At 45.5% G+C, this 27,057-nt stretch overlaps 1 protein-coding gene across 2 annotated transcripts in view; it reads right to left on the bottom strand.

Annotated features, from left to right (window-relative positions):
• Positions 1 to 240: 240 nt before the first annotated feature.
• Positions 241 to 27,057, bottom strand: part of LOC142002446 (calcium/calmodulin-dependent protein kinase type IV-like) — a 45,819-nt gene continuing 19,002 nt past the window's right edge. Inside the window, exons 3-11 of one of the 2 annotated variants that reach the window (XM_074978574.1) lie at positions 25,778 to 25,840; positions 20,235 to 20,317; positions 19,294 to 19,366; positions 16,697 to 16,787; positions 14,417 to 14,491; positions 11,082 to 11,157; positions 7,657 to 7,783; positions 6,066 to 6,218; positions 241 to 4,264 (exon numbers count right to left, since the gene is read on the bottom strand). In XM_074978574.1, the coding sequence (XP_074834675.1) occupies positions 3,983 to 4,264; positions 6,066 to 6,218; positions 7,657 to 7,783; positions 11,082 to 11,157; positions 14,417 to 14,491; positions 16,697 to 16,787; positions 19,294 to 19,366; positions 20,235 to 20,317; positions 25,778 to 25,840 (1,023 nt within the window). In that variant the 3' untranslated portion in view covers positions 241 to 3,982. The remainder of the gene's footprint in view (positions 4,265 to 6,065; positions 6,219 to 7,656; positions 7,784 to 11,081; positions 11,158 to 14,416; positions 14,492 to 16,696; positions 16,788 to 19,293; positions 19,367 to 20,234; positions 20,318 to 25,777; positions 25,841 to 27,057) is intronic. The other variant, XM_074978575.1, reaches the window with a different exon arrangement.

Genomic DNA, 27,057 nt, shown 5'->3' with positions numbered 1-27,057 from the left:
TTAAATGAAATTTTTAAGTGTCCTTTATGGCAGCATGATCCCAACTGTGCAGTACCTTGAGTACACCGAATTCATCCCAACTCTCATTACAGCATTTCTCCTTAACAACTGTTAGGAGGCACTGTTTCTAGTTCAACGGAAAAAGGATTTCTAATTTTCTTGACATCCATCTTCTTTGCAGGCTTAACTCAGTCCATTTGAGCAACAGATGGCCTGCTTGGAAGCGAAGATTTTTATTACGCTAAGACGACTTAATCTAAAGGAAAATCAGGCTGAAAATCCTCTCCCTTCTTCCATTCAAAAAGAAGCCAGGCAATGAAAGACCTAGATGTAGTATTCAGTTTCCCAAAGCCTGAAAAATCTGCGATGTGAAGATGGATTTAAGTAACCATGTAAAAAAGATCAGCTGAGAATTATTGTCCCTGTCAGATCAGCAATACAGTCCCCAACCTTCCCCTATGTCTGACAGCTCATCAGTAAACACAAAGGGTCCATGTGTTAGCATGATTAATATTTATTGATACTTTTATAAATACCCATAACACAACACTTAATTGAATTTGTAAATTATTTATTAAGACACATATCTACAGATCAAAGCTGTATATTCTAGTTAGGTTGATTCCGGGGAGCACATTTTCGCTATCTTTAACTATCACTGTTTACAAAATCATTCTTTTTTGAAACAGATTTCTCTCTCTTTTCGCTTAATATTTTCCCTTGCATTCCTGCCGTGATTGCAATACCTTGTCTTATTCAGTGTTGTCTGCGTATTTTTTTTTAAAAACATAGTCCATCCAGCAAAATAAAGACCTCTTAAACATCATTAATAGCAAGCAGTCCTGTTGCACCTTAGAGTATGTCTACACAGCAAAGTTATTTTGAAATAATTTTCCTTGCACCTACACAATAAAACCAATATTCCGGAATCTCTCTTCCGGAGTAGCCTAGTTCTGAATAATGTTGCTGTGTAGACATACCTTTAGGCCGCATCTATACTAGCCAGTCCCTTTGGAAAAAACAGGCCCTTTTCTGAAGGAGCAAGCAGAATGTCCACACACAAAAAGCTCTCTTTCAAATTCCTTTCAAAAGGACGCAGCGCTTCTTCCAGAGGCCCTCTTCCTCTTGCACATGAGGAAGAGCACATTTTTCCAAAAGATTCTTTTGGAAAAAAAGTATGTGTTGACACTCCAGGGGCCCTTTGTTCAAAAGAGCGGTCCTCATGGTGGCGTATTTTTCGATCCCTGGCCCATTCTTTCGAAAGAGCAGAATGCTCTTTTGATTTGCTTTTCTGTGTGTGGACATCCTCTTCCGCCAGAAGGTCTTCTGGAAGAGACTAACACATTTATTAGGTCATGAGCTTTGGTGGGTGAAACCTATTTCAAGAGATGAAAATGGAGCGGAAGTGGGTTTTAGGCAGCAAAGCTTGTGACCTAATAAATTTGTTAGTCTCTAAGGCACAACAGGACTGCTTGTTATTTGTGAAGCTACCAACTAACACAACTCCCCCTCTGAGACTACTCAGCAGTCAGTGATGTCAGCCAGGTAGTTTTTAGTATTTCACTGGGTTGGACCCTACCTTTATGAGCTATGTTGTCATGATGGCCCTAATCCTGTGAAACATTTAGGCTATGTCTACACGAGAGGCTTTTTCCAGCAAAACTGGGCTTGTGTTGGGAAAATGTGTTTTGTCAACAGTTTGTCGACAAAACCCGACACAACCGTCGGTAGCATTATACCTCTCCCCGTTCAGGTATAATGCCCGTCTTGATCGCGTTCTGTCGACAAGAACAGCTGTGTAGACAACAGACAGGGCTTCCAGTTCACTGGACAGCCCTGTTTCCAGAGCTTCGGGTCAGCCCTTTGTTGAGGAAGGGCTGGGCAGTCTGGCTGCTCTCTGTTGACAGAAGTTTTGCTGGGAAATCCCTTCCAACAGTGACTTCTGTTGTGTAGATATAACCTCCCTTGTCTTTTGTGAGGAGATGATTTCATCCTAAGAGTTTTGCAAAATCAGTGCCAGCATGTTTAACTATCTGCAAAATCAATTGTCTGCATCCAAACTGATATCTTTCTAGGGCATCTCAGATGTTGATGTCCCAACTGCTAAGTTAGAGAAATACTTCTCCAGCTTAGCAGTAGCAGTTTTCCAGGTGGTAACATTTTGGATTTCATCTCCCCCTATTACATTTTTTGCTTCACATCTAAATGCTCCGCACATAAATACAAATTTTGTCCATTAAACCCTCATGTATAAACTTTCCAGTTTTTACTTGTGAATAAATCTGACAATCATTTGCCTTTGTTTCTTAATGGATCACTTTTTACAGTGCTATAGTTTGTTCTCTATCCATTTTTAGATAGATTTTTGCATCAGCGATCATAAATATTTAGGATAAATGAAAATGGAAGTTTTATTTGAGAGCCCTTTCTTATCAGATTCTGAACTGTACATACAAAGTATCAAAAATGAGCCTTATTTACACATTCCAATCTCTTTCAGTTGAGGTTTTCTGCCAGATACCTGTTGTTCTATACACAGGGCCAGCTCCTCAGTATTGTAAGTGGGTATAGTTCCCTTAACTTAAACGGAACTATACATTTTACTGTTTTAAGACTGGACCTATAGAGGCTAAGTCTGCACTAGGCAAAGTAAGTTGATCACTGATACACAATTCTAGCTACAGCAATTGTGTAGCTAAAATTGACATATCTGCGCTCGGCTAACTTGGCTGTCTATTCTGGGGAAGGTTGAAGGGAGATTTTTCTCCCATCGACTTCCCTTACTCCTTGCATCTCTCCATAATAGACACATGAAATTGAGCCCTAGAATATCAACCCTGAGTGAGTCGCTGTTGTGTGTTGGTGCAGACATAGCCTGAGCAGACTGAATGACAGCTCACGGTTCCAAATAGCTTATATATTTTTAAAATTTGTTTTTCCACAGACTTCGTGTCTGAAGGACTATCCTGCAGTACAGTGTATAATTGCACAAAAAAGCTAATTAATATGTTTCATAAATATTCTATTAATTGATTTCAGTAACCTTTAGAAATTGAAGTGAGATTATGCTGAACAAAGACATTGTCTGCGATCCAAGATACGCAGAAATAAGAGTGCTTCTTTCATGTTACAACGTTTTAGGATGCTCTGAAGAAATATTTTCATTGTTCATCACTAGGACTGTGTAACTTGGGGCTTAGAAAGCAAATGAAAAGTTTGGGCTAGCCAGTGGCTAGTCTAGTTTAACCTGATGAGAACCATGCAAGGCTTACCTTAATCTGATACTAAGAACCCTGTGATCTGCATTGTTGTCTGCAGCACAAAACTGAACTTCTTAAAACTTTGAACGTAAAAGTTTGAAGTATGAAACCAGAGTGTAATTGAAGCACAAATCGAAAGAGGGCAAACAGTGTTTCTTCTATGGCATTAAATGACCACATTCAGTTTTATCTACCAACCCTACCTAAAATATCCCACAGTGGAGCCTTGAAGATTTAGCAATATTAGATATAAGATCCACTGTGTTCCTTCATTCAGTATATCTAAGAGGGTTATTTACATTACAAGTCATGAAGACAACATGATTCCTTTTGTAGGAAAGGTGAAAATACCTGTATCCACTGTTGCTCCTCATTCATATACCATAGACCAGGTGGCCATGAACAGTTTGTTGGAAGTCCAGCTTGCCAACTTTGGTTGCTAGGTTGGTCCATACAGACGTCCACACACACAGCCACCAGTTACAACTGTACTGGAGACAGGACATTACACAAGGATGCATCGCACAACAGACCAGCTGGTTCTCAAAGCACTCCTACAACATGCTATGTATTGTGGAGTCCCAGTGTCTGACAATTTCTCAGGTGCTCCTCTCATTGCTGTGTCTTTCTCCGCTTACTCGCCCTCCACGTGGCTGTGGCCAAGAGTCGCTGGGATGTTATTTAGTTATAGCTCTTAAGAGCCGGCAGCTGTATGCATAGCATTAACTTTCACAGCTGGCCCCATTGAATGCAATCTTGGGAGCTGCAGGAAAGCTACTTCGGAAAGTCTCCAGATTCTCTGCCTTTGCAGAGAGGCCTGTTGTGCTAGATTCTTGGCAGCTGGCTGCAGAAGAGCTGCCAGGGTTGTCTTGAAGGGAGGAGCGCTCAGCTGCCTGACCCAGGCATGGGTCTTTTGTACCTTCCTGAGCACGTCCATTTCTGGAGCTGTCATGATGCCCATGGTTACCAAGACGGCTAGAAGCGACGACAGCTTTCATGGCAGCCTATTTAACAACAAACAAGAGGAGTTTGTGAACAGCTGTGGTGCCAGGCTGAATGTCAGAGATTTGCTTCTCGGATGTATGTTCAGAAACACCCTGATGGTACACGAAATGGTTGTAATGGCTTCCAGGCCTGTGTTGATAAATAAAATGCCCTCAACAAAATAACTGTGGTTCTCTGATAGGGCCAGTGGGATGAAGGGACAAGGTCACATGGAAATGGAATATTATAATATACACATATATTCATATGTATGCGTGTTGGGTCTAAGGAAATATATTGAATAGCTTAGATCAGAGCCTGAGGTATTCTTACAAGAGATCAAATCATGTTAGGCTGATCAGAGGGATTTTATTTTAATCATATTAACATTTTCCAATCTATCACATTTATTTTATATCATACTAAAGTGTAGCCATAGGTCCCAACCCTGCAAAACTTAATGCATATGTAAGTTGGAAGTCATTTGGACTACGCATCTCGGTAGAGTTACATGCGGAAATCTTTGCAGGATTGGGGACCTGATATATATCTATAAGTAATACACATAAATACAATGAACAGACTTACAATTATGTTTTCATTAGTTAAACTCGTTCTAAAAAAGGAAACTTTTCATTTAAGTTTATAGAGTGAATTTAGTGTCAGAAAGGTTGTTGAGCAGTTTGTCTCGGAAAAGGGGGTGGGGGGAGACAGACAGAGACAGAGAGACCACCCTCACCCAGGCCGTTCATTCCTTAGTATCAACTTCCATCCATTAGGGATGGACTTTCACTTCTGTTTTGATTCCCACAGGCCACCAAACATACAGCAGCGCATAATGCCTTTGAAACAGACTTGAAATGAGGCCACAGGCTATGTCTCCATTGTAAAAGAAAAGTGTGTTTTTACAGCAGGCTAGCAACTGTACTGTCAAAGCCCAGGGAAATCTGGGCACAGGTGATTTCTCTCTCTGCGTAGGTATCGGAGACTAAACACTAGACCCCTTGGGTGTATTTCAGCTACGCACATTGACGTAGAAACTACCTGTGCCTGATCCTCACCAAAATTTTAGCTAATGTTGTGAAAACAGACCTATCTTTGCAGTGGAAACAGCCATAGATGCAGAAGTCTTCATATCCTCCACCAGTGCCTCGAGCCATCCAGTTCCCCACCAAAATGGTGACACTCTCATAAATGTTCATCTGCACATGAGCCACGTTCCTTCTAATATTTTTCATCCATAGGTGGAATAAATTTTATGTTCACCAAGGCAGGTGCAGATGTGAACCACCAATAGAAACACATTATGCCTATTGTAGGTGGCTCTGGGCACTCTGCCAATCAGTTGGGCAGCCACTGAATCTCTCCTGGGTGGCTATCTAGGCACATAGTATACAGGGAACATGGCACATGAGGTTATTGTGGTACAGCTGTTGGGCTGCACACCAATGTTCCCTGGAAGCTGAGTGCTTGGGCAGCTGCCCCAGGGAGATTCAGGTGCTGCTCAGCTGATTGGCAGACTGCCCACAGCTGGCAGTGTGTTTCTACTGGCGGTGCACATCCACACATGCCTTGGTGCACTAACAAAATTTATTCCACCCATGGATAGAAACAATTATTGTAGAGGAAACTCTGCTGCACACTTGTACCCCACCCCATCATAATCCAGATCAGCTTGAAAGTGTAGACAAACCTCAAGTGTTTCTTCACTAAAACCCCTGCGTTCTGAAGAGTGACCGAAAGTGACAATTTGTACAGCCTGTGTATAAGGGAAATAAGAAATACACCAGAACGATTCACACGGTGGCTCTGTAACATTACCTTCAGTTTCCGCCGGGCATTAAACTCTTGCATTTTCTTTTGTGTGCTATCCATATGAGCAAATTTAGCTGCTTTGCCAGTGACCCAGGGATGTTCTAGGGCTTGGCGCACTGTTAACCTCTTCTGGGGATCCAAGACAATCAGTTTTTGAACCTGCAACCAGATTTCAAACAAGTAAGTTTAATACATTTGTTTAAAAGGGATTGAAACGTTATCACTAATGTCATCTGCAGTCTGAGGATGGGGAGTGCAGTTACAAGGACTCTGCATCTTCTCAGTTTAGGACATAGAATGATCATCACAAGCAGGAGGCAGGATGAATTTATCCCATTATAGAGTATAGCAAATGGGGATTGTGTGCTTCTGCTTAAGCACTGTCAACAGTGTTCCCTCTAAGTTAGTCCATCTATGGGTGGAATAAATTTTGTTATGTACACCAAGGCATGACCAGATGTGCACCACCAAAAGAAACACAAACTGCTCACTGGGAGTGGCTGTGGGCACTCTGCTAATCAGGTTGGTGGCAACTGACTCTCTCCTGTGTGACCACCTGGGCGCTCAGCTTACAGGGAACACTGACTGTTAGAGGCCTCAGTACACAAAGCATGTGCTCAGTACTTTCCTGAATTGGGGCCAGACAGTGAAAAAAAATTAAGACAGCTCATTGCTCTGTTTTGGTTGACAAATAGTGCATTCCTGTGGTTTTTTTTTTAAGTGTATTGATTGTAAAACATTTATATTATCAATTAGCAGTGGATGATAATCATTCATAGATCATTAGTCATTCATATATCATGCAGATTGGACTGGTTTTAATTTGTTTTCTTGCTGGAAGCAGTGAGAGTTTTAACTTCAGAGTGATTCCTGTCATTGTTATTTTATCAGGTGCATCCAATTTTGTCTTCTTCTGTTTTTGTCAATTGTACTTTGTTAAAATGGAGGTTGCTAAACATTTCACATGTACTTTTCAAGACCTTAGTACTTCAATATTGAACTTCAGAATAATTGCTCTGCAATATGGTGTGTACTATTTATTTAATAACAGCTACAACAAAATAGAAAGCTTTTCACCCAGGAATTGTTGGTAATGCTTCTAGACAATATTGACCTTCCATGGTCTGGCAAATTCTCTCATTTGGCATCGGTCAGATCCTGAGGGTGCCGGACTAGAGAGGTTCAACCTGTATTGGAGAATCTCTCTGGGACCATTCTTTCCTTGTGCTCACATACTGAGAATTTACAGCCTCTCTTGAGGAGCTCATGGTAAGAGACAGAGGGCCAGACCTGTTTCTGGCATGCCGAACATTTCCAATGGTCCAGGTTGATGCCCAAGGTTGACCCTACCTAAGATTTCTCAGAATGGAGAGAGGTAATAGACAGGGGTCTACTCCAGTGGGCCACAACAGGAACAGTCCTATCCAACATATTCATAAGTGATCTGGAGAAAGAGATAAAGCGCAAGGAGGCAAAATTTGCAGATGATACAAAACTGCTCACAATAGTGAAGTCCAGGGCAGACTGTGAAGAGCTTCAGAAGGCCATAACTTCTTCCCCATCATGGCCGCTAGATCTGTGGCCTTGGGTGACTTACCAAGTCCTTGGCATTGAGGGAGACTTCATCCCACCAGGGGGAAACAAACTCATAGTCACAGTTCAGTATCCTGCTGTACATGTACTGGTCCCCTCTTGGATCAAAAAACGGTTCAAACCCACAAAGCCTGAAAACACAGTGGGATAAAATTAAGAAAACAGAACCTGAGGCGATGAAGCAGCAGCAGGGGAAAGTTTCCACCAGTCAGAGTTGTAACACCATGGCATAGTCAAGAAAAGTGGCAGAAGCCTACAGCCACAGAGGAATTCCACAGAATTCAGTGGCAGTTAGGAAACTAAAAGCCTTTGTGAATCTGAGCCAGAAGCATTATTACCTGAGACATTGACAGTCACTGTGGACAATAGCTTAGTGGTTTGAGCATTGGCCTGCTAAACTCAGGGTTGTGAGCTCATCCCTTGAGGAAGCCATTTAGGGACTGGGGCAAATAGCTGTCAGGGATGGTGCTTGGCCCTGCCAAGAGGGCAGGGGAGTGGACTAGATAACCTCCTGAGGTCCCTTCTGGTTCTAGGAGATGTGTATCTCCATTTAAAAAAACTGGAGCTCTTCCTCCAGGGAACAACAATCTTGCATTTGCCCTCATGGACAGATTGGATTACTTTAAAGGGTGACCCTGCCCATAAGTAATTTCTATGCGTCAGAAGGCAGATGGCTTGAGAAAAGGAACCAATAAGAACAATCAGACAGCTTCCGTCTCCTGCTGTGAGTTTGGATGTATTTAGAATTTATGACCAATATTGGGCACCTTCCAAATAGGACAAGAGATGCAGAATGTCTGCGACTTACTCAAAATACTTTGGGGATCATTTTGGAGAGCCACGGATAAAATTTTGCAGCTCAGTTACACCATTACAAATTAAGACAATTCTACCCACATCAGCAGAGCTACTCTGGATTTCACTGGGACAACTAGTCAGCATGTGTCCAAGGAACTTTTTCACTTTGAAAAAAAGACCCATTTCTCGGTTGTCCTGAACATTTTACTGTCATCTCCATCAGGCCATAGTGAAAGTTGCATGAATGCAAAAAGTTGCTGTCTAAGTGCCTACCAGCTGTGCATTAAGCAATATAGCTAAGGTCTTGTCTACATGGGGGAAAGTAACGATGGTAGCTATTCCAATTTTTTTTTTTTTTTTTTTTTTTTTTTAAAGTGGAGTAACTTTTATTCTGGAACAGAGTATCTGCATGGGTAAAGATGACCACACAGTTATTTCAAATAGCTATGATGGTCCGTTTCCACAGATAGATCAGCTTTAACATTTTCACATGTGATTCATTCTCTCATCTTTTACCATGGTGTAAGAGTAACAGAATCCAGCTGATTGAAATCAGTGAGACTAGTAGCAAAGTAAAGTTCTACTCATTGTGAGTAAGTGTGATAACAAATGACTATTTAGAGACAAGCTTTAAAATAAACCCTCATATACTATCCCTATTGGCTGTTTCCTTCCTGCCCACCCCCACACACACTTCATGCATCTGACGAAGAGAGCTGAAACTCACACAAGCTTATGCCATAATAAAACTGTTAATCTCTAAGGTGCCACCAGATTCCTTGTTGTTTTTTTATTAATAAGAAGTTAATTTGGTGCCCAGGTGATAACCAGCCTCCATCTGCCCAGTGATGGACGTTCACTTATTGGCTGGCGCTCGCTGTTGTTACTCTGAAGTTCAGCCAGTCAGAAGGGATCTTCTTGCTCCAGCTGTGTTTACAACATGCCTGCAGGGCCCTGTTAGTTCAAAGTTGAATCCAGTAATTGGAAAAAAAAAAAAAAAATGAAGTGTTCCAGCAGGGCAAACTGTATTGTTGGTTTGGTGTAGCCTCTGTTCTGCACATAAAGAGGTCAAAGCTACTCAAAGCAGAATGAGGCTTGAAAAAAAAATATATATCTGTGATCAAAGAACATGGGAACACACCCTGAGATACCGTCGAACAAATAACAACCATCTTGCCACGTTTCTCAATAGGCCACAACTATTCCTCTCCCCCTGTTCTTCACATGACTTGTTTATGATCTGCAAATAAAGGGCCAGATCATGAGCCCTTGTCTCAAACCAGTGAGAGAGAGCTCTAAAGAGTTAATTTCAGAGGTTCAAAAAGTACCAAGGTTCATAACTCCCAAAGGCACTGAGGTGCCTAAGTACCTTTGAAGATCCTTGTTACTTGTTAGACTTAACTGCTTACTCTTAATACGTCCACACAACGTGCAGCAAGCAGCAGCCCAAAAAGCAAACAGCACATCAGGAATCATTTTAAAAGGGATAGAGAATAAGACAGAGAATATCTTATTGCTTCTCTAGAAATCCATGGCATGCCCACTTCTTGAATACTCTGTGCAGATGCGGTCGCCTTGTCTCTAAAGAGATATCTTGGCCTTGGAAAAAGTTCAGAAAAAGGCAACAAAAAAGATGAGGGATTTGAAATGGCTGACACATATGAGGAGAAGTTAAGACTGAGACTTCACAGCTTGGAAAACAGATGACTAAAGGGGGGTAGGACAGAGGTCTACAAAATCATGACTGTGTTGAGAAAGTAAATAAGAAAGAGTTATTTGCTTGTTCCCATAACACAAGAACTAGGGGTCACCCAATGAAATCAAAAGGAAAAAAATTCTTCATACAACATGCAGTCAATTCATGGAACTCCTCACCAGAGGAAGTTGGGAAGACCAGGACTTTAACAGGGTTCAAAAAAAGAGCTATTTCTCCGGATGGGTAGCGATGGTGTCCCTAGCCTCTATTTGCCAGATGCTGGGAACAGGCGATGGGAAAGGATCACTTGATGATACCTGTTCTCTTCATTCTTCTGAAAGTGGCCAATGCCACGTGTCCCAGAGGCCAGGACACTGGACTAGAAGGACCTTTGGTATGACCCTGTATGGCCATTCTTATGCTTACTGCTGTGACTAAGGAGTTAAAATATAGTAGTGAGCATAAAGACCATCCAACCCTATCACTCGGTAACTGCTAAGTACTGAGCTTGTCAGGGTCATCCTGTTAGCAAGCACTTCCACGAGAAGATCATAAGCAGAGGCCTCATGTAAGCTGAGCTGCAGGAGGAGGAGTGATGGCAAACAAGTTTATTAAGGTTTTAGGGCATAAGCTTTTGTGAGATGCAGCTTACTTCCGCAGATGTTTCTCCTTAATAGCCTAAGAAGTTAGTTTTTAAGGAGTCACCAGAATCTTGTTGTTGCTCATGGAAGTCCTCCTTCTTGTAAAGTTTGCACAGGCCAGCCACGCAATAGTGTGAGTGGGGTGGTCCCTGCCGCAACAAGTTGGTGAAAACACCAGACTCATTAGCAGAGGGAGTTAAGAGGAGTCAATGCTTCTCGGCTTAGGGGCAGTGGTGGGAAAGAGCAGCAAGGAAGGGGGGCGGGGGCGGCTCAGAGATTTTCAGCATTACTCACAATATATACGTTATGACTCCCACAGACCACATATCCACTTCAGGTCCGTACGGACGGCCATGGAGAATTTCAGGTGCTGAAAGCATAATTCACAGTTAAAATAAGCAAGCAGGAGGCATCTGTCAATATCCTGACAATCAAGTTCTGCTATCTAGAGCACTGTTTCTCAACCAGGGGTACATGTGCCCTTGGGGGTACACCAAGCTGTTCCAGGGGCACATCAACTCAGCTAGACATTTCCCTAGTTTTACAACAGGCTACATTTAAAAAAAAAAAAAAAGCAGCGCGCACGCACGCACACGCACACACACACACACACACACCATTAGTAAAGACCACATAAAAAAAAACCAAAACACAGTACAATCTAAAAGTTCATTCAGTGATTTGTTTCTACTGCTTCACATGCCTTAGGCTGAAATGTAAGTACAATATTTCTGTTCCAATTCATTTACCTGATAATAAGATGGTAGAAAGTCAGCCAGTTTTCAGTAGGAGTCTTCTGCGATATTTTGGCATGTTTTTGTAAGTAGTTTTTAAGTGAGGTGTAATTTGGTGGTTTGCAAAACAAATCTGACTCCTGAAAAGGGTGCAGTCATCCGGAAAGGTTGACTGGACCTTGTTTCAAACCTCAAATTACCTTAGGGTCAGGTTTCTCATGTACCCTTAGCAGTCCTCAAGAGAAGTCTGGAGGTCCTTATTTTTTTTAAAAGGGGTACTTTATAAAAAAAAAATTGAGGAACACTGATCTAGGGTACTTATATGGCTCCCATCACACTAGCATCCGAGTATTTCCCTGCCTTCTGGGGAAGCAAGGCAGTGCTGTTGCCTCAGTTCCCTGTCTGTAAAATGGGGTAACAAGACGCTAAATGACATGCCCAGGGCCACACAGTGGACATCTGTGGCAGGGCGGAGAATTACATCTCCAGAGTTCTAGGCCAGAACCCTAACCACTGCACTTCCCTCCCTGCATCTGTTCTCAGATACATTGGTATAAATTCAAAGCAATGTCATGGAGTAAGAGTTATTCTCGAGTCAAACAGCCATTTGTCACTGAAATGGGTCATGTTTATAATCACTGTCTTTACCAGCTCAAAGCCGTGACTGTGTTTCAAAACTTGATTCTGAGTTTACTTCCTGTTTCAAGCCACTTCCGTTAAAGGGATCACAGGAAGTAATTTAAACCCAAAATTCAGATTCCAAAGATCTTTTTTAACTCTAATATGAAGAGAATTGGTATCAAGAAATTAAAAAATAAGCATCAATCAAAAACTTGATTTGGTGTTGGGATTTCAAATTTCCCTTATAGTATTTAGAACAGAAGTAAGACTGCACCGTTCATGACAATGTACGGGAAGAACCAAGAGTGAAGCAGATTAGAAACTGATTATACACAAAAGCAGCAGCATCTAGATTTCATGGAGCAAGATCAGCAAGAAGCAAGGAGAAATAGGGAGTTGAATAGCAATATTAAATAAAGCCTACAAATAAATCCGCACTTCTGTAGCATGTTGTCAGGTGAAGATTTCAAGGCAGTTTACAAATGCCAGCTACCTCTCACATGTCCCCAGGAGGCAGGTAAGTGTAATTATCCCCATATTACAGTTATGGGAAACTGAGGCACAGGAGGAAGTGTTTCGAACACATTTGTGATGGACTAAAGAAGAGACTGCAGATCATCTGAGTTCCAGTCCTGTGCCTTCGCTGCTAGGGAACCCTCCCTGAAGACTCTAAAATATTTTCCCATCTTTAGAGTTCAAGATATGACTAGTTGCACATGAAAGAATTTAAGAAACCTGCAGTTCCAATGCGTTTTAATGGCCATCTAGATGTTCTGGTTTGCTTTGAAAATCTGAGCCTTAAGATAGATGAATTTTTAAAAGAAGAACATCTCTTTAAGGGCCTATCTACAGTTTAACTTGATGATGACCCGTTCTGTTCATTCTCTCTGGGGCACCTGGCATTGGCCACTGCTGGAAGACAGGACATTGAGCTAGATGGACCTTTGATCTCACCCAGTCTGGCTGTTCTTACATTTTTAAGCGCCTAGAGATTTTGAGCGCCCAGTTTGAGATGCCTTAAAGGAGCTTGGTCTACAGAAGTGGGACGCTATGTACTGTTTGGAAAAAAAAAAGTCAGACTCAAGGCCTCTCAACCAGGGCATCTAACAATGGCAACCCAGATCACTAGCTGCTTGTGAAAGTTTGGCCTGAGAGCAGCGTTCCCTCTAATTTTTTCCATCCAGCAGCAGAATAAATTTTGTTATGTGCACCACCAGTAGAAACCTACACTGCCAGCTGTCGGTGGCTGTGGGCGCTCTGCTAATCAGCCAGGCGGCACCTGAATCTCTCATGAGTGACCGCCCAAGCACGCGGCTTACAGGGAATGCTTTTTGAGAACCTTTGCACACCCAGGGTGGGATTTTCAAAAGAGCCAGAAGGAGTTAGCTGCTTAATTCCCTAACCCCTCTGCAGTGCTTCTCCCAGGTGATCTGGCCATTCCCTTTAAGGCAGGTAAATGGACATAATGGCAATTCTTAGGGCAGGTCTTCACTGCAGAGTCAACTCAGTGATCAGCACCTGGTCTGAGCAGCTGGCTTAGCCTTCCCAGGGTGTGGGTCCCCACAGCCACATTACTGCCCCCTCGCCATCTCTGATCTCAGCCGTGCATACCTGGGAGGTGTAGCCCCTAGTTCTTTGCACCAGGATGGTTTAGGATTCTGATTTACTCCCAGCCTTTTGTGCCCATTGTGGGAGAACTTGTCTCTCCTCCCCAGGGAGGACTGGGAGAAGGCACTGGAGACCCGGATTTTGTTTTTGGGCACCTTGACTGCATAGTGTTTGATTTCTAGACAGCATTCCCTGCAAGCTGAGCACTTGGACAGCTGCCCAGGAGTGATTCAAGTGCCACCCAGCTGATTAACAGAGCACCCACAGCTGGCAGCGAGTGTTTCTCTTGGTGGTACACATTGCACATGTCTCAGTGCACATAACAAAATATATTCCACATATGGATGGAAAAAACTTAGAGGGAACATTGGTTCTAGCCTCAATTACACCAGAGTTGAAGTTGTAATAGCCCCTCAATACCACCCCAAACTGGGTAATCTAGCCTGGGCTTGAAGAACTTCCAGCTCAAAGGTTTTTCTGTGCAGCTGGAAGTGGGTGGGGCAGGTTGGCAAAAGCCCTGTGCAGAGAAAACCTATCTAGCATAACATGCAAAGATACATTCCAAAGAGACATACTGCTCACCTGAGCAAACCTGAGCTGGGCTCCTGCTCTGCTCCCCCTCCACACACGCCCTACAAAGCAATTCCTCCCTGCTCACTCACTTACCACAGTAGCCTGGAGTGCCACACACAGTCTTCATAGTGTCCTGCTCATCTACTATCTTGGACAATCCAAAATCACCTGTAAGGGAACAGACCAGCAGGAAAAGGACTGTTATGCCCACAGGTGTCAGTGACAACCTTCTGGGTTGGGTCCTTGGCCCTAGACAACCACAGACCTCAGTGAAGCCCATTGGGTGTGCTGAGCAACCTTCTTTCACACCCCACAGAAGGGGCAATTCATCCCTTTATGTAGCAAAACAGCTGCAGACAATGGAGGCTACTGCCAGAGACACTGAACTGCCCAGCCAGTCCTCAGCAGAGCTAATCAGGTGGATTAATGGGGCAGAGTTCCCTTTTTCTAACCCACCCATGGGCAAAATAAATTTTGTTATGTGCACCAAGGCATGTGCAGATGTCCACCACCAACAGAAGCACATGCTGCTGGCAGTGGGTGCTGTGGGCATGCTGTTAATCAGCTGAGCAGCAACTGAATCTCTCCTAGGCAGCTGCCCAAGCACTCAGGTTACAGGGAACTGTGAACAGGGGTTGCCCAGGCTGCAAACATGGAGGCTACCTCATCTATGGGTTTTGCACTGTGTGTGTACAAGGGCTTGTCCATCCTTGGAAGTTGGTCTAGAAAATGTTTATCCACACTAAGTGATCTGGAACACCTGCTGCCCAAGCAGCACATCCACACCAGCTGGTTATCCCAGGTTAAGCTGCTTCCCTTGCGGATCATCCTGTCTACACGGGGCTGGGCTGTTTTGAAATCAGACCTCAACAGCCTGGGTAGACATTCTGTGCATCTCAGCTGGGGTCTGTGAATCTCAGATTTATCCTCACTGCACATTGTGGGACAGCTCTGAGAAGGTACTTAGAAGTCTAGGACTTGGGGGTAAAGCGAAGAATTCCCATTACATTTCTCTCATTGTAGCCTGTGTTCATCTGGCCTCTATGAGCCAGAACTTCAACAGGGTGGTGATATCCCATCCAAGTGACCCCAGAGCAGCAGCTAGGTAAGCAGGATGGTTGACACAGGTGAAAACAGCGAGAAGTCCTGCGGCACCTTATAGACTAACAGATTTTGGAGCATAAGCCTTCATGGGCAAAGACCCACATCGTCTGATGCCTTGCAAAAACTTCTCATTGTTTTTGCAGCTACAGACTAACACGACTACCCCCTGATGCTTGACACAGGTGAACAGCCACTAAGTGTGACAGCTAGAGGGAGGATGGCCAGATGTGGGACTATCTCCTCCCTAATTTCAGTAAATTTGCTGCCCTAGTGGGTTTATTAATTAGGGTGAAAAATCAGATGATGCTAAAGAAAAAAAATCTTTTGTGTGTGGATGGGCATTTTATCCAGAAAAAAAATCAGGTTATTCCAAAACAAATTTCAGGTGTAGATAAGTCGAGAGAGAGTCAGAGAAGACAGGTGAGCATAGCTCTGAGAGGGAGATTTTTGGACACAGAGCTCACTGGAGGGGCAGACTTCAGAATTTCTCGGCAAGGTAATGGCCGGCTGTTGGCTTCTGAAGTGATGCAGGAGACAGGCCAGGGTGTGCATTGTTTGTAAATAAGACTATACCCAAGAATAGATCTGACTCCTCGCACTGATCATTCCTCCCGTTGTAAACAACCAAATAAGGCCTCAAATATTGGCTAATTACTTAGCCCAAAGGGACAAGAGTACAGCAGCATGTCCACAGCCCACATGGGAATTTCAGATTTCCACTGATCAGCTGAGGCCAGGCCACTCAAAGAAGCCTGCGGGAGTTACAAACTTAGTGTGATTTGAGCAAGGTTCCCTCAAATTTTTTCCATCCATGGGCAGGATAAATTTTGTTATATGCACTGATACATGTCTGGATGTGCACCACCCATAGACACACATGCTGCCCACTGTGGGTGGTGGGGGCGTTCAGCTTACTGGGAACACTGGTGTGAGCGCCTACTTCCCCATGTCTCCTTGGAGAATCTGAGCCTAGATTATTACTATCCTACCTGTGAAAAGGAGGAAGTAATTTCTTCTCATGCTAGAGTACACAGGAAAGCTCAGACGGAACAGTGCTGCAGCTCAGGGTGATATCCTGCCCCACTGAGGCTGATGGGAATTTTACCATGGGCACCAGCATCCTACATTCTTTCTCTCATCTGCTTCTTGGACAATGTAGTTTCATACTGTCTCCTTTCTCGGAGCACAATAGTCTGCTCTGGCCCACTAAACTCAAGAACCCCATTCCCACTCCCCCTGGGATGGGAGCTGCCTGCCTTCCCAACCTACCGATTTTGAGAGGGGCATCCGGGGAGAGGTCTGCGTACAGCAGATTTTCTGGTTTCAGATCCCGGTGGACGACTCCGTTTTCATGCAAATACTGGAGCGCGAGAGCCAGAGCGAGCGAGAAAGAGCAAGAATGCCAAGAGCGGGAGAAAAAGCCAACTCAGGGTTAATCAAAAGTAAGGGGTTACCCCTGATAACACAGCAGCATTCAGTGTATTAATTACATTGAACCAAATCCTGGAGCGTTTACTCAAGATCAGATTCTGGTAGCTGTATTCACAGCAAGTTGCACCTTCCTCCACAGGTGACATCTCATGCCACTGATATCTGTCACCCACGCTGCAAGGAACCTCCTGACTTCCAGCCAGCGAAGTCAACTGTTGCTCTCTCCCTGCCTAGGTGGACTGATGTGCACTTTCCACGTGGGCAGACGAGGGAGATTTTCTGTTCTGCGATTCCATTTTTAAACCCTCTGTTGCCATGGAGACTCTCTTCAGTTAACCTTTCCTGGAGAGAAGCAGCGACCTTCCTGATACAAATCCAAGGTATTTGCTCACCGCCTCTTTTATCATCTCCAGAAGAAGACAGCTGAAGAGGCTTCTCCTCCAAGCAAGACACTTTAGGTTCCATTGGGAGCTGCAGGGATTTTTCAGTGGTGTGGGAATACAAAGGCGCTTCTGGGGCTGGGCAGATCTGGCAGCTGTTGTAAACTTCACTGCAGTGCAGAGTGACAGTACTTTCTAGAAACCAACCTGATGAGGACAAGCTTGCTCCAATGCCCATGGTCCGACTCATTGCTCTATTAACCAGCCCTGGGGACAGTTTGGGCATTGAGGGCTGCCCCCTTGCCCCAGTGCCCAGCTGAGAAACAGTCCCATTAAGGAAACCCTGTAAAAATACCAACATGGCCCTAAATCCAGGTTCCCTCTAATTTTTTCCATCTGTGGGCAGAATAAATTTTGTTATGCACACGGGGGCACACTCAGATGCACACTACCAGGCAAAACACAGGCTGCCAGCTGTGGATGCTCTGCTAATCATCTGGGAGGTGCCTGAATCTCTCCTGGGCAGCTGCCCAAGTGCTCACCTTACAGGCAACACCATCCTGGATGCAAAATTTGTATCCAAAGCCATATCAGCCAAAAAGATCCCCGGATAGCCGCATCCCCATCCATGGATGTGGATATAGAACAGATTTGCAGGGCTCTAGACATATGCCGTGGCCCTGGCCCTGCTGTGTTCAGAGTCCCTGGCACTTCCCTTCCACGACAGAGAGGAGCAAGACAGATTGAGGCCCTGCCCCTCCGGCTCTCGTTCCCCCCACAAACACATGCCATAGGCTTGAATCTGCAGCACTGCTGAGCTGTGCTCTCCATTGTTTCACGGCTGCTGATCTCCAAGACCGGTGACCTTATTGGCAGGATGGATCGCCCAAGAACAGACAGTAAAACAAGCTGTGGCTGTTCTCTCAGGTACTCAGAGATCCCCTCCCCGCTTGCCTTAGGCAGTCTGGTAGCACGTAGAGGAGACTGGCTTCTTCTAAGCAAAATGCCTTAAATAGGCACAATATTTCTCTTACATCACATTACATTAGCCCCTATACCCCCATTGTGCTGTACAGACAGAGTAAGCAACACTCTCTGCTTGAAAGAGTTTAACTTAAACAGACAAGGCAAGGGGTGGGAGAACAGAAACAGCATCAGATCCTGCGTACAGCTAAGTGACTTGACCAAGGTCATAAAGGGAGACTGTGGCAGAGTCAATTAATGAACATACACTTATGCATCCAACCATGATGCTTAAATAACAAAACTACCCCCTGCAAGTCCTCTGTGAACAGCATCATGCTGCAATATAAAGCAGGATCCCCCAGCCCCTGGCCTCCATCTGTCATGTTTTAGGGAACCGAACATAGAGTAAGAAACAGAAGCGGAAAAAATCACATGATATTTTGCTCTTGGAGCTCAGAGAGCTGGAGGGGCATTAATGAAGTTGCGCAGGGGCCGGCGAGTTATTATCTACTAGGTAAACTGAAGCACAGAGTCATTGTCCAAGATCACACAGTGCTAGAGAGAGATTTAGAACTAAAGAGTGCTGATGGCTTATCTCTTGGTCTCACCAGCAGACCACTGGTTCTGAACCTTTGCCATAGGGGTACCCTCCTCCCTTTAAACTGGGACTTCCCTCCCAACTGCTCTTCTGGGATCTGCTGTTCTTTTTGGCTGAAGCTTTTTTGGGGTGTAAAAAAAAAAGCAGATCCAGTTCCAGTGACACATAATGAGAATTCACGTTGACCCCTCCCGAATTATTCCAGTCAGGGTCAAAAATGAAACATTTCCATTCAAAGCCGCTTTTCGTTTTGAGTTTTGCATCAAAATTAGTTTTTTGAAAAAACTTTACAAAGGAAACAAAATGGGGAACCCCCCCCCACTGTGGCACACAATTCCCACCCTCCCACCCCAAACTTTTTCATTTACAGCAGTTATTCACTGAGCTCTAAAGGTCGTGATCCCTTGACATCGGTCCATGACCCCCAGGATCTAACAAAGGCAGAGAGGCCAAAATACCACTGAAAGATAAAGAAACAGTAGCAAACTTACAGATACAGCTTCCAGGATTTGCTTGACCACATGGGCTGCATCTCTTTCACTGTAGAATCCCCTCTCTACAATCCTGTGAGTGGAAGACAGCAAAGGGATCACAAAGAAGCTCACATAGCAATGAGAACAACAAGAAGTCTTGTGGCACCTTATAGACTAACAGATATTCTGGAGCATAAGCTTTCATGGGCAAAAACCCACTTCATTAGATGCATGAGTGGGGGGGGTGGTTTCAGAGGGGTATTTAAAGAGTGGGGTCCCAAAAAGAGGGAGGGCCAGAGCTGACAAGGTCTATGCAGCAAGGTGGAAATGGCTCAGTATCAATAGTACTTATCAAAAGAGGAAAAAACAAGTTAGATCAGACAGGGGGATGTGAGCCTTTGTCAGAGTCTAATGAGGAGGTATTAGCACCCAGAGCAGTAGTGCTATTGATACTGGGCCATTTCCACCTTGCTGCAAGGACCTTGTCAGCTCAGGCCCTCCCTCTTACCGGGACCCCACTCTTTAACCCTAGTTGGCCATGTGTTCTACATTCACAAGAGAGCGAACTGTAAGCATGCCCCAATCGGGATGCTCAAAATAGGGCTTTATTTCGAGACGTGGCACCGTTTAGACAGCTCCACGTACCAAAATAGCTTATATCGAAATCGACTCGAGATAAGCTACGTGGCGCAAATTGCATAGCTTATTCCGAGGTTAGGGCGCCATCTAAACATAGCTGCAGGATGCATGTTGTTAGTTCTCTAACTAGGTTGTGTGTCTTTAAAAGACCATCGGCTAACCTGGTTTCCTGAACAGATTGCCACCCTGATCCTAGTGACTGAAAGCCAGAAATTCAGCCATGGAGCCAATGAGATCCCCCTGCCATTCTCCACGTTTTTTGCTAAAAGGTGTTGCTTTTATTAACGATTTGCAGGTTCAAGGAAGGTCTAGCTGAATACCTATCGAAAAGCTCGCCTCCTGTCACTAGTTCAAGTATGAGCGCAATCTCAGAGGGCGTTTCGAAGATCTCCTTCAGTTTGATCTGAAAAGAACAGGGACAGGTTATTCTCAGGTCTTGCTGCCTTGCCTGAACTGGGTCTTTTTTTCCCAAACACATCAATTACAAATCAGCTGCAGCGCAAACAGCTCCACCCGCCCTGTGCTCCCTGCTAAGTCAATTTATTCTGAGAACACATTCATTCATTCATGAGAGGCATGCAGAGGAGGCTCGGCGGGGGGAGAGGAATAAATAAATGAAGAACAGATTGCATAAATGTAACAAGTTTATTATCATCATAACAGGACTGCTGTCGGCCTAGATGCCAATTTTTTTTTCATTTGAACATGGCATTTTAACTGCTCCAAACAGGTTTGCTCACTTAATCAGGCATTAAAAAAACAACTGCCAATCAGAACAAGGAAACAGACCAGCATGCCCTGCACAGGCTCTCCCTAAATCCCGAAGCTCATTAATTGTGAGTGGAATTCACTGTACCCTACGAAAGCTTTTTAAATTGAACAGTCCCTCTATCCCCACCAGGACGCAGGACTGACCTCGGCTGTGTGATTCCTGCGGCTTTGCAAAGCTTTTGCCCTCGCCCCTCCCGTGCCATTGCAGGTTCTGTTCATTGCAGAGTTTTACCCCTAAGGATGACAGCCTGGCCCACTGGAGTTAATGGAGCTTTGCACTGAACTTCAGCAGGGCCAGGATTTCAACCAGAAGCTCTTGGGCAAGATTCTCTGGCCTGCTCTGCTCTTACAATGTTGTCACAGCCGCTGAGGGGTGTGACAAATCCCTACCCCCCGCAGCCCTGGCGCTGGGCTGACCTAGCTCCCATGTAGGCGCTTGGTTCATGGAAGAACTTTTCGCTCACCCTAATTACTACTGCTCAGAACAACGGAGTTTCTATGGTGACAGGAGACCCCCTTATAGGGCTGCAGGCTACACCTACACTATGTAGAGCCCATGGAGCGTAGGTGTGGGCCTAGTTACTCTATCCTATGCGGAGCAAAGAGAGGAGGAGACCCTGATACTCCCTGTCTGGAGGTTGCTGCCCCAACCCTGCTTTGCCCATGCCCTGCCTCCCCTGGTCCCTTCTTGGTCCCCACCTACCTCTTCCTGCAGAAGCACCGCGCTGCTTCTGGTGTGTGCGGGGCAGCCCCTGTGCCTCCCCTGGAGCAGCACTGCCTAGGAGCCGTGCGAGCATCTGCAGAAGGGCAGAACTGCCTCCACTCTCTTCAGAAGCAGCATGGTGAGTGCGGGGGTGGGGTGGGGCAAGGCTGGAGGGATCCATGTGGCCCCCTGTGTATCCCTGCCCACCCCCCACATCACCTGCATGTTGAGTTATTGATTGTCCAGCTGTTTGTCAGGAATAAGAGACTAGCTATTCCCAAAATGTGACATGGAGCTCCTAAGGCCATTAGGCACCTCTGAAAAAGTCACCTGTGACTCACAGGCCGTTCTGTGATGCAGGAAGGGGGGGAAAATATTATTCCCTGAAGATATTTTTTGAAAATACGATGCTAAATGTACAGCAGATATTGGCACTAAGACTGATAGCGGAGAAAGCTCGACGAAAGAACAAAAATGTATACACTTGCTTTGCCGATTTTCAAAAGGCATTGGTCAGTATAGATCAGAAAGTGACTTGGGCGGTGCTGGAGTCACACAGAGTGGATAGCAGACTGATACGGTTGTTGAAAGATATCAGTGATAATGCGGAGGCAGCGGTGAGAACATGTGGGGAGTTGGGAAGTTGGTTTAAAACAAGTAGAGGTACGAGACGAGGAGATCCAATATCACCAAGAATCTTCATCGCGCATCTGGAGAGAGCGATGGACAAGATCAAAGAAGAGGTAGAAGGGATATCTGTGCATGGGAAAAGAATTAACAACTTGAGGTTGGTGGATGATATAATTATCATTGAGGAAGATAAGGAGAAGCTAGCGAAAACTGCAGGTGTTAAATGAAGAAGGGAAGTGGTACAGACTGATTATGAACATCGATAAAACAAAAACAATGGTGTTTAGAGATAAGGAAATAGGAAGGAAAATCAGTGTTGATGGTATTGAACTAGAAAATGCAGAGAAGTTCATATATCTGGGGAGCAACATAACATATGACCTAGACTGTAAGAAGAAAATAGCGACTAGAATAGTGAAAGCAAGAGTGAGTTGAAGGCGATGGATAAGATCTGGAAAAGCAAAGCAATTAGCTTAAGAACGAAGCTGGGCGTCTTGAAAAATGTGTGTATTTAGCAGCGTGTTGTACGGATGTGAGACAAGGTGATAATGAAAGATTGGGAAAGAAGAATATTGGTGTTCGAAAGGAGTTGTTATAGAAAGATTCTGAGAATAGGATGGATGCAGAAGGTCACCAATGAGGAATTATACAGAAAGACACAGCCGAAAGAGAACCTGCTGCAGAAGGTTATAAAACAGAAGCTACAACTATTTGGACATAGTTGCAGAATGAACGACGAACGAAAAATCAAGACCCTGGTATTCAGCATAATGGATGGTTTGAATAGGAGAGGCAGACCCCACAGAGAATGGGTAGATGATGTAGTAGATTGGTGTGGAGCTAGTCTACAGAAACTAAGCCACTCTGCACTGGACAGGGAAAGATGGAAGGAAATAGTGAGAGAGGCATCAGACACCAACGGGCGCTGAGCCCACGGTTATTGATGGTGATGATGATGCTAAATGAGATTGCCTGCGCTGGCCCTTTGTGCTAATGCAGCAAACGTGGAATTACTAGATCACATAAAAATGCATCCTGTGCCTGTTTTTTAAAATGGAAAAAAGAAAACCAGGAAATTTCACAGATCTTAAGTCTTGTGACACTACAAATTTCATGGGGCTTTAATCATTACCTACATAGCTTGGTGTATGCAACGCAGTGGCAGCTTACTGTATTCTAATACTACATGGAAGTGCTATAATTTTCCTATTAACTTCAAAAGTTTACAATCCTATTATCTCTCGAGGTTGGCACTGAATGACAGGAAGAAGTGTAGAGATGTCACCAGAGGAAATAATGAAATAAAACATCATTTAAAGAATCATTTGAACTAGAGAGTGAGTGGAACCTTACCAAACCATTGTGATTTAAATAGTAAATCTTTCCAATTGGTTATGTCTGTGTAGCTGGCTGGTAGCTGCATCTATTTCTCGGGTGGATGAATTAAGTTTTCTATCCTTTGTGACAGCCCCAGGGCAGCTGGCTACAGTAGTTTGGTGGCGGACACATCAGGGTGGACATATCAGGAGCTGGGTGGATGGTTTTCTGTTTCCTGAATAACTGGCCAGATTCTGCTGCCCTGTACTGTACAGCGCTGCACACGTGCATGGCAGGAAGGCAGAAAGCAGCCATCTGGTTTTGTCGTCAGAGGTCTCCTGCTAATTCCACGTTAGTCGTGGAAGTAAACAAGCCAGGAATAAATGTCTGGAGACAGAAAATAAGGGAAGGGTCTGATTCTGTCTGGTGCACAGTCCCAGCAGCAAAATGGGATGCGTTGGTGCTCAGCCCGTGGCAGGACCAGCAGCTGGGCAGAGTAGACAGAGCTGTGTGTTGTCTCAGTGACATGTGAACTGACAAGACGGTGCTATCTAGGCTGCCTCCTTCTGTACTGACATCTGTTCCCGTGGGTTACCACTTGTTCCAGTTCAGCTGCCATTATCCTCTGCCTGCTGGGTTATATCAATGCCACTCTGCTCAAGCTGGCGAGCGGCAGAGAGCCCAGCTCTTACCAGAAATGGCCTGGCCTCCCTGACTTTATCTTCCTTTGCAGGATTCGTTAACAACAAGCAGGTTCCTCGTCTTTCGTTTGATCTCCTGGATAGAAATCATTTCCGGAATGGAAACTGGGAGACAGGAGCTTAGAGTCCTGATCAGTCCCCGCTGATGACGGGGGGCAAAGGAAGCAGTTAGTCCAGGCGCCTTTGAATTGCTGTAGCAGCACTGCCCTAGGCCACGCCCCTTTTGCGCTTGGTGAGCCCCTTCTGCCCCGGGCCCCGCCCCTTCCAGGGCGCAGAGCAAGGCCCCCCAGCCCTGGGACCCACAGTGACTGTTGCCGTTGATGCTGCTGATCAGAGCTGGAAAACTAGAGCGACGCCTGGAAACTCGTTGATGAAGACATTGAATACCCTTGATGAACATATTGAATAATCTGGTTCCAAAAGTGATCCCTGAGGATGTCCTTCCGACATGACTAGGCATGATTGCTAAATACTCGCTCTGAGAATGAAAACAAAAAAGCAGTCCAGTAGCACTTTAAAGACTAACAAAATAATTCATTAGGTGAGCTTTCGTGGGACAGACCCCTTCTTCAGACCATAGCCAGACCAGAACAGACTCAATATTTAAGGCACAGAGGACCAAAACTAGTAATCAAGGTTGACAAATCAGAAAAATATCAAGGTGAGCAGATCAGAGAGTAGGGGATGGGGGGAGTCAAGAATTAGATTAAGCCAAGTATGCAAAAGAACCCCTATAATGACCTAAAAAACTCCCATCCCGGTTCAAACCACGTGTTAATGTGTCGAATTTGAATATAAAAGAGAGTTCAGCAGCCTCTCTTTGCAAAGTGTTGTGAAAATTCCCCTCAGACTGACAAGAAGTCTTGTGGCACCTTATAGACGAACAGATATTTTGGAGCATGAACTTTCGTGGGCAAAAACCCGCTTCATCAGATGCAACCCCCCCCCGCAACTCATGCATCTGATGAAGCAGGTTTTTGCCCACGAAAGCTCATGCTCCAAAATATCTGTTTGTCTATAAGGTGCCACAAGACTTCTTGTTGTTCTCGAAGCTACAGGCTAACACGGCCACCTCTCTGATATATATCTCTGAGAATGATTATCCAACCAGTTATGTACCCACCTCTTCTAGGTGCATTTCCCTAGTTTATTGATAAGAAGGTTGTGCAAGACTGTATCAAAAGTCTAGGAGGTATACCAGGTCGACCACTTCCCCCTTATCCACAAGGCTTGTTAGTCTGTCAAAGAAAGCTATCGGGCTGGTTTGACATGATTTGTTCTTGACACACCTATGCTGGCTGTTACCCATCTCCTCGTTATCTTCTAGCTGTTTGCAGATGGAGTCCTCATCATCACAGACTCCTCCTTGGGAGCACATAAGTGGATTTATGTCACACAGCAGCACCGTGCAGGGGAGCCTGCAGCCTCCTGAACCTCTATGCAAGGTGGCGGGGGGCGGCTCGGACCCGCACTCCAGAAGGGGTGGAACCCTCCACGTGGCCTGGACCATGGTGCATCTGCCCGTCCCCAGCCCTCAGAGCCACACAGAGCCTGTGGTACAACGCTCTGGCAGCAATTTAAAGGGCCCAGGGCTCTGCCTTCTGCCTCTGCCACAGTAGCAGCAGCAGCAGCCAGGAGTCCCGGGCTTCTTTGAATCACCGAGCGCTGGGGCAACTGCCCCTCTGTCTCCTCCCAAAACCCTCGCCCCGGCAGCAGGCCTGGCCACATAATTTGTACTCACAATATTGGGGTGCGAAAGCCGTAGCAAGACGCCGATTTCTGTCCGTACAATCTTTTTGTCGATCTAAAAATAAACAAAGTAAGTGCAACACACATCTTTCCAATGCACAACCTTCTGTGCATCTGGTGTGAGCTGCACATCAATGCAGAAGCCTCGGCGGCTGGGGAAAACCAGGCTGGAATTCATTCCAAACCAGATCATTTTAACCACCCTCTGCTTCTCCCACTTCTGCTCAAGGAGGTCTAAATATGTCTGTGAGGGGGACATCCTGTTCCCAAGCAAACCCCCGACACCGGGTGAGGCTCCCCTACAGAACAGGCCTCTTCCCCCACCGTCCTGTGCGGTATCAGCTCTAAGGCCTTTGCAGGGCGGGGAAATCCCAACCAAAAGATGTACGAGAGAGTTGCCAGTGTCTGAGGTCACAAGACACTTCCCTCCCTAGTTGTCTCTGGGGTGAGTCCTCTTTTCCCTGAAGGAGGGCTCCCTTGGGCAGCTGCGTCAGACCCTTCAGGGTTCCCTCAAATCTGCAGGTCTCCAAAATTGCCATTTAATTCTTCCAGCTGGGGTAGGGCTGGCTGAGCGCAAAGAGATCTCTTAACCCTTTGTTGCTCGGGGTGGGGGGTCGTATACCCCCTCATCACACAGCCCAAACTACCGAGGGAAGAAACAGCTGCTTGGACTGCTGCAGGTCTTAGCAGTCTGGCTGCAATCCAGGCCTAAATCCAAACCCTGGCAGGAGCCTCTTCACTTCCATGACATGTGGGGAGTGCACAAGGGAGTCATATGCCCCACCAGTGGCCCCCCCCCCACATTCACGCCACGGGAAGGGACCACCCCCCACACTCGCGGAAGTGGTGCAGCCAGAGCACTGGGCAGGCCAGAGCAGGGGTGCGTGGATTTGGGTCAGAGAGGGGAAGGGCAAAGCAAGGACAACGAGAGGAGGGGCAGGGGCAGAACAAAGGTAGGGAGAGGAGGGGCTTGTGGCCAAAGGAGCCTGGTGGGGGGCATGTGACTAGCACCCCCCTGCCAGGAACCGTCCCCTCACCAGCCATCTGGGCATGTAAAATAGGTGGCTGAAAATGTGCAGGGCTCTAGATGCAAATTTTGTATCCACATCTGGGTCCTCACACACGAGCCCCAGATATGTGCATCCATCCCTGCGGATCCCTGAGGACGCCAGCGGATTTGCAGGGCTCTGCCCGTCCGCTTTGGCTGCACTCGTATTTTTCCCTCCTGTTCCTTCTGCCGGGTGGCTTCTGCCTGCTCAGACCCTTTTGGAA

This window comes from Carettochelys insculpta, chromosome 27, assembly GCF_033958435.1.
Source record: "Carettochelys insculpta isolate YL-2023 chromosome 27, ASM3395843v1, whole genome shotgun sequence".
NCBI lineage: Eukaryota > Metazoa > Chordata > Testudines > Carettochelyidae > Carettochelys > Carettochelys insculpta.
The sequence above is the reverse complement of the archived record's forward strand: the minus strand, read 5'-3'. Positions and strand labels throughout refer to the sequence as shown.